The sequence below is a fragment of the Geospiza fortis genome, unplaced genomic scaffold (assembly GCF_000277835.1).
Source record: "Geospiza fortis unplaced genomic scaffold, GeoFor_1.0 scaffold98, whole genome shotgun sequence".
NCBI lineage: Eukaryota > Metazoa > Chordata > Aves > Passeriformes > Thraupidae > Geospiza > Geospiza fortis.
Genome location: NW_005054306.1, coordinates 7,108,115 through 7,116,136, shown reverse-complemented (window position 1 = coordinate 7,116,136; position 8,022 = coordinate 7,108,115). Strand labels below are relative to the sequence as shown.

At 41.9% G+C, this 8,022-nt stretch overlaps 1 protein-coding gene across 1 annotated transcript in view; it reads right to left on the bottom strand.

Moving 5' to 3' along the window:
* SLC35F1 (solute carrier family 35 member F1) overlaps nt 1–7,606 on the bottom strand; it is a 210,135-nt gene extending 202,529 nt beyond the window's left edge. The window contains exon 1 of the mRNA XM_031066651.1: nt 7,590–7,606. Within this exon, the coding sequence (XP_030922511.1) occupies nt 7,590–7,591 (2 nt within the window). The 5' untranslated portion in view covers nt 7,592–7,606. The remainder of the gene's footprint in view (nt 1–7,589) is intronic.
* Nucleotides 7,607–8,022: the final 416 nt, after the last annotated feature.

Here is an 8,022-nt window from a genome sequence, read left to right as displayed (position 1 = left end):
AGACAGTGCTTCTCTGCTAATTTGGTCAAATTTGACCCATTTGTTCTAGATGCAATATTTGCTGTCAGGCTGGTAGGCAAAGAAACACATATCTCACACTCAGTTCATTTATTGTTTGGCTACTGGAACATTGCCATTGTTTCACATTTGTGTTTGGGGGTAAAAAAAACCCAAACAAACAACACACTACTTTCACTACTTTTCGTCTGTTAGGTTGCTGGGATCTTTTTTAATCTTTCAACGCAGCCACAAAATGCTGTTTCACTTCCTCATGAAGCAGGTCTCTGCTACGTTTCTGCTTCCCAATGCTCGTAACTCTATGGAAAAGTCCTCAAGGGCCCCCGAGTTCATGCAGTGTTTTGTGAGGATACATTCCTTTAACACGAGAGATTTAAAACCTCTGAAAAATACCAATCACTTGTTTTTTAAATTTTAACAGTTTAATAATAATAAAATGGTTGTAAAAACAGCAATATAATTAGAGTAATAATAATTTGGAAAATTTGAATTAGGGCCATATGAGACAATAGAAACAAAGCATTACGGATGCCCGCGTACATTTTTCTGGGCAGCAGAAGCCTGATAAAGGACCCACGTTAACAGAGGATTAATCCTTAAAAACAATAACCTGTTGCATATTCATACATCTCATACATGATACATAAATTCCAGTCAAACGCGGGATTCTGTCTGGTCATCGTCAACTTCTTCCTCTTAATCCTAACTGCATCTCTAGGCCTGAGCGAGGCAGGATTCTTCCTGCATCTTACCTAGCATAGTTTCTATTTTAACATTTTGTTACAACTTAAAACTATACTTACCACACTACTTAAGAAAATTAATATAGCATAACTTTCTAACATAGCACATATAATATTTATTTTAATATTTAAGAAAAGCCAATCATAAGACACGCATTTTTCACAAAACCCCAAAAGGAGTCCGAAGAAGCAACTTCCCTCCCAGTGGCTCCGATTAGGCGGCAGAGGGCCAGGGCAGCGGAGTTTGGCGGCGGGCAGCCTGGATGCACTCGCACAAAGGCACCCTCATGGCTCTTTCAGGCGGGGATTTCTCAATGAACCCAGCGCATTCCAGGCGCCGCTCCCCGCGTTGCCGGGCGCACATTGAGGCTTTCAGCTCAGGTGCCACCAAGGAGGGCACCGCGCCCCGAGCGCTTCAAAGGGGGGCACTGCAGCACCGCCCTCCTTTGAAATAAACTCTGAAAAATGCGTATTGTATGGCTGGCTTTTCTCAAAGATGAAAATGGATCTTATGTGTGTTGTGTTAGAAAGTTACGCTGTATTAATTTTCTTAAGTAGTGTGTTAAATATAGTTTTGGGTTATAACAAATTGTTAAAATAGAAACTATGCTAGGTAAGATACTTTTTTTAAAAGAAAGGACTCGCAGCAAGATAGCAGCCACAGGACACATAAATCTTTCCGAGAAAAAGAATTTATTGCCCTCTTATCAGAAGAAACAAACTTCTTCCCGCCTCGCTCAGGCTTGACGACGCCATTAGGATTAAGAGGAAGAAGCTGACACTGAGCAGACAGAATCCTGTGTTTGAATGGAATTTATGCATAATGTATGAGATGTATGAATATGCAACAGATTATTGTTTTTAAGGGTTAATCCTCTGTTAACGTGTGTCCTTTTTCAGGTTTATGCTGCCCAGAAAAGGTACCCAGACATCTGTAACTCTTTGTTTCTATTGTCTGATATTGCCCTAATTCAAATTGTCCAAATTATTATTACTCTAATCATATTACTATTTTTACAACCATTTTATTACTATTAAACTTTCAAAATTTTAAAAACAAGTGACTGGCATTTTTCACATAAACCATTAAAAGTAAACATATTTTTATGTTTAAAATTTTTAAAATATTTTAAGGTGCATGTGTTCAGTACTCAGCATGTTACCTGTGTTTCAGTTCTCCTCAGTCTGTAATATTTTAAATCAGTATCTCTCTGTATGCAACAGAAGGAGCTAACACACAAACCAGAAAGATGTAACTAAAGAGAATAAGGCTTAAAGTGACTGATACTGACCTTTGAAGCAACAACTGTCAGAAGTTCCCACTTTGTGGACTAATGGTTAAGTGGTGAGATAGATAGTTACATACCTTGCTCCCAGTTATGAAAAATGTGGGACAGATGTGGCCATGTGTACCCTCGCAGCCAGCAGCACTGCCCAGGACAGCCCCGCTCTGCCCCCCAGCAAAGCCCTGCAGGGGAGGCCAGCCCAGGCTGGGATGACACCCCGGTCCCCGTCACTGCTCCAGGGGAAGGGCAGGGACAGGGGACAACCAGAGCCCGCAGCTCAGGGTCCGGTGCCTGCCTGTGCTCATGGTGACAAACTACACGCCTGTGCCAAGGGAAACAGAGAATGGCACGCCACAGCCACATTTAGACCTGATGCTTCTTGCACAGATCCTTCATCCCTCTCTTTAATAACCCTAAAATGTCGCTTTTGACAAAGAGCTATCGATATCAGAGCTACAAGGGATGTGTTATGTCATCTGCACCTCTCTCTTCCTCCCATCAGCAGAGAATTATTTCCTCCAAATGGGTTTGGGAGGGCTTTCTATGATTTAGTTTGGATGATACCTCTTCTTCTGAAAGATTAAATAGACACCTCCATCGAATCCTGCTTTCTACTACCTAGTTTTTGTATCTATCCTACTAGTTCTAATTATGTCTTTTTTGAGATGCTCCAAAAGCCTTCTGCTACAGCACAGAAAGAAATAAGACTTTCAGATTTTGTCCCTTAAAAATAAAAGTAAGTAGCACATAAGGTTGGTTAGTACACATTCTTTTGCATCCCTCAGGGTCCCTACCAGAAAATAAATATAACCTTTTTTTCTAAGAGCACACAGAGCTAGGGCTTCACAGAAAAAGATGATATCACAGAAACTTTTAGTGAAGGGAGCAAGGAAAAAAGTTTAAAACTAAGGAGCTTTGGGGGGCCAAATCAATCTTTGATATACTGGAGGGTACAAATCTCTTTCAATGCATTTTGGGGCTAATTTTTATTCTAGATCAGCCACTAAAATTCAACTCAAAATATAGAGAAGTAATATTTTATTTAGGAAGTTAATAAATCTTGTGTTAAGCTTATTACTATAGCACATGGTGAACAGGCAAATTTTGTGGCGAAGCTAGTTTTTGGGAGTATGCCACACCCCCTCACACAGAAACCAAGACACTTGGGAATTGTATTCTGATTTTTTACCTTCTTCAGACACCACATAAGATGGAAGTGTTGATTTTTCCAAGCTCTCTAGGGCCAAATACTGGAAGTTTCACTACAAAACACGTGGGTTTTTTCTAACGTGCTCCACACTGATCTTTATTTTCTATATGCTGAAGACAGCCTTTTTCAAATACTTAAAACTAAAATTTCAGGTTCATTAACTGCAGTTAACATGAATTTGCCAACTCTTGTCTTTTTGTTCAAACAACAGTCTGCAGAAAATTTCTGTAACCTGAAATCTGAATCCCAATCTAGTTTATCTGGGCTTACGAATAAACATATTAGTCTATCATATCACAGCCAGACCACTGCACATTTGTAGATGGTTATTTCCCTCTAACAAGGGAGAAAATTGTGTTCCATCTCTGAAGCAGTAAAGATAACAATGCCTCAGAGATGTGGAGCTGAGGCATGGAACAGAGGTTTCCATAAGTTAAGGAGGATGTGGATGCTTTGCAAAGTAGGCAAAAAAGATGCTGTTGCAGACACATCTGGATCCGAGGCTGGACAAAAACCTTCTGTCCAGGTTTGTTTCACTGTTACTGGGTCAACTTTAAAATGTAAAAGCTCTAGAAGTACAATGTTTATAGAATACTCTCAATTTGACTTCTGTTGAGAGGATACCTTCTACTTAAAACCATGGAGGTCATTGTGGCAAGCAATTCCAGTGGTAAAAAAAGTGCAGGAAGGCAGTGAAGCTGTCAGCAGAATGGCTTTTCCCAGTTTTGGGGTGGAACCATGTGCATTTATGTGGTCAGTTAAAGCAATGAATATTTCAGATGAAATCCTAGAATACCTACCCAGCTGAGCTCGCTACTAATTTAAAAAGTCATAGCAGTCAAGGGATAATTGTATATAATCAGGCCATGCAAGCAAACAAGGAGGCAGCTTATTTACAGCGACTATTCTGTTGGCAAGAAAGAAAGCATTACCAAAATTAAACTGATAGAGAACTTGATGCCAGTATTATACATAATTCAACAGCATCCCAATTACATTGCCCTTTCATGTTTTTCTGAGCTTGTAGTGAGAGATAGAAGAGACTCTTCCATATCTGTGCCACGGCCTTTCTAGCCTCTTGCTCTCCTTGCCAGCCAGTATTTACAATACAAATTAGAAACATCTAGAAAGATCTTTCCTGGTTTTTGTTTTGTTTTTGTTTTTGTTTTTTTTTTAATTAAATAGTCCAAGTTTCCTGATGAAGGGCTAGTGTTTGCATCCCAGGGGGAAAACCAGCAGCAAACCTGGAAAATGACTTGCTCAAAAGGCAGGGACTGCATGTCAGAACATGGGTTAAAACTAAAGCTTTTTTTTCTTTGTTTATACTACTGCATTGTAATTATCCCATTACAGCATTAATCTTTCCAGCTACAAATAGCTGATTTTATGTATGCCCTTGCTATGTTGAAACTGCTCTTCCACAACAGGAGATGCTGTGCCTCACTGGATTTTCTCTGCAGCTGGAAGATCCATAGCCCGGAGCAGACGAAGCCAGAACAGGAGTGCATAGCCCTGCAGGTGATGACAAGTGAGGCTGCTACCACACAGACATCATTTGCAATCCAATGGTTGCCACATCAGACAATTTCCATTGCAAAAAATCAAATCTTAATGTAAGTTTGCTTTTATTTCAATTAGACACGTTGCTTTTATAGGACATTCTAAAGCCACGTGAAAACAGACCCAGCTCACTTCTGCTTTTCAGAGCCCCTTCAAGCCTACACATTTAAGTAGGGCCAAACAACTCCATGAGAGCCCAAAGAAGTTCGGGGGAGATCACAGGCTAGTGACTCCTCCCAGCAGGCACCAAAAGCCACTGTGCTATTTCTGTCTCAGAACCCTGAAGTACTTTCCCCAAGAGACCTGAGCATCTGACCCTTGCCTAAGAATATCTTCCTCCGAGAGAAGGGCAAGAAAAAGAGGCAGCCAGGCTGGGGAGAAGAAAGAAGGGGAAGCTGTAGGTGAAGGGAACAGCAGCCACACAGGGAGCAGAGGAAAAGGGACAACTAACTAGTGCTTCACAAAAGACAAAGATTTAAAAGGACAAAGACAAAATAAAATTGTTTCCTAGGGCAGATGGAGCTGGCACAATGCTGCAGGGCTCTGTGCTAAAGCCACCCTGCAGGAGCAGAGCAGGGCCACGGCTGGCAGCAGTGACACAAATGGCAGCAGCAGCTCCTGCCAGGCACCACGGTGGCTCCTGTCAGATGTCTGGTGGCCCTAAAATGCCAAGGACCCAGGGGTTTTAGCAGTGAGAACTCAGGGGGTATCAAACAAGTCTAAGTTTCTTCTTGCACTGCCAGCAGAGGTAAAGAAGCTGCTATCTGTCATTCTGCTGCATTTCAAGGTCTGCAGCTGGAGAGCACCCTCAGCTTTCTGCCATGGCAGCATCTCCTCCCAGCCTCCAGGTACAGTCCCACTGGGATCTGGAGGAATGTCACCCAAGAAGAGCCCCGAGACCTGGCCCACCATTTCCACAAAGGGGAGTCCTGGCACTGCAGTGGATGCAGGAGGAGGAAAAGAATTTTCAGGAGTTCTGTAAGGATACACAGTGATGGCTGAACAGGATGCACTGCACTACAGCAGGGCCTGTGAAATCACAGTGATGTATTCAAGGCAAGCACTGCCCACACAGACAGGGCTGCCTGAAGCAAGAACCCCTTTGTACTATTACATTGCATTAAAGAGGGAAAAACCCAAACAAACACATTGTACTGGAATAAAATTAAAAGATACTGGCTTGAAGAGAGTTTCATGGGGAAAATGGAGCTAGAGGCTAATAGTTTAATGGTCCTGGCAGCAGTATGGGTGCGGGCATACCCAAGTTCAGGTCTTTGTCTGGATCAAATCATCACAATGCAGAGCCACTACACATATGACAGGAACTGAAACCTTTTCTGTCTCACATCCCCTGCAAGCCAATTCTGGATGCTAAAATGGGGCTCTGACTGTCAATGGCAAGGCCAGAGGATGTTATTTTTTTCTCTGAATAGTACCTCCAGGGCTATTAGTAAGTTGAACAGGTACTACCTCAAAAGCACCACCTGTCTTGGGGCCTTTCACAGTCCTCTGCTGACCAGGAAGAATGGAGTCTTGAGAAAAGGTTTTCCACCATGAAAAGGAAGGAAGGGGGTGTACTGCTAGTTAACTGGTTCTTGTTCTTCCACACAGGAAAGCTGATCCTGGAGGATACAAACTGAATAAACAAGACTTCAGCCTGCAGACCTTGAGCAGCAATCCTGCACACTTCCAGTTTAAAACTCTTTGATAAGAGAAAGAAGTAATGGCTGCAGAGTCATAGACTCGGGGTTGAGTCCATTTTGATTGCTTCTCCTGTAGCTGCTCTGGCTTGACCAGTTCTAAAAGATCATACATATTTTACATACACAAGATGGAACACAACTATTTCTTTAGCCATGGCTTGATTATCAACAGTAGTACTTGATACTCCTCAAGTACTGAAATTACAAATGAAAAGCAAGCCAATATTACACACCTGTGATGGCAGATGGCACATGCATGTTCTGTGACCAGTGGGACAAAATTAGTCACCCAAAACTAGGATACATAGCATGCACTAAGTGCACACAGCTATTAATATTTCTGATAATCAAAGTTACCTAATTAATTTTAGCACATTTGACTCTGATGTGACATACCAAACAACGCCAACATCTTGCCCACTGTCTCCAGTAAAAGCAGTTGTAAGTTTCCTCAGACATATATATTGTGTATATGAATGTGTTTGTATCAAGGTGACATTCATTTAAAAAAGTGAGACTGCGCTGAATTGCACCTCTCCTTTTGTTTAAGGTTGAGAGAGAATATTGTGCATTTGATAACTTATCCCTTTAAAACTGTTTCCTTTCATGGGGCTTGGTTTTTGGTGGCTTTTTTTTCTTCCCTGAGAAGAACTATTAAAGGTAACAGAGACTTTGGTGCCTTCAAGGAAGACAAAAAACTTCTCAAACTTCTGGACATATTTTTCCAACCATTCTAATAATGTACTGAGGGAGTTAGGACTGCCTTTCCAATGAACAGGGCTTTAACCTACAGGAAGACTTTTAAGAATATTTGCAATCACTGCTGTTCAGGTTTCTGGACTAATGACAGGGGAAACATCTATTTCTCTCCCCTTACCCTGGCAAACAGGCAAATACAGAGTACGGTCTTGCTGTAGGTTGAGACACCACAGTAATTCCCTGTTGCTCTTTTTCAATGTACAAAGAATAGCCAAAGACATATACATTAATTGCCTAGTGCAAACCTTCCAGTAAAAACAAACAAACACAAAAGAGTCCATGCACACTTCTTGAGGGCTATACTACTTACATTTCCCAGGCACGCACAGTCTGCTGGTCACATGAAGATTACATGCACAGAGCTGGAAGGCACCACATCCCTGTCTATTTTACAGTTGTTCTTCAGAAAAAATTCATGTTTCATCATGCTCAGGAAAGTGAAAGCCAGTCTAAAAGCATATACCAAGTTATTCTTGCTTTTTTTACAAGTAGGAAGCAGAAAACACCTCCATCCCATTTTTGAGGGTAAAAGCAAATAAAGGTGCCTGAGGAGCAGCTTTAACTAGTCTTTCAGGCAATTTACAGGGATCTGTAGTCGGCACCAGCCCTTAAAAGACGCGATTAATTGTCATAGCAACCAGGGCATGGAACCACACGCACTTGGGCTGGGATATAGGGACAGCAGTGTGCCCTCTTACCCACACACGCATCTCAAAAGGGTACCGGCCTCCTCGAGGGGCTTC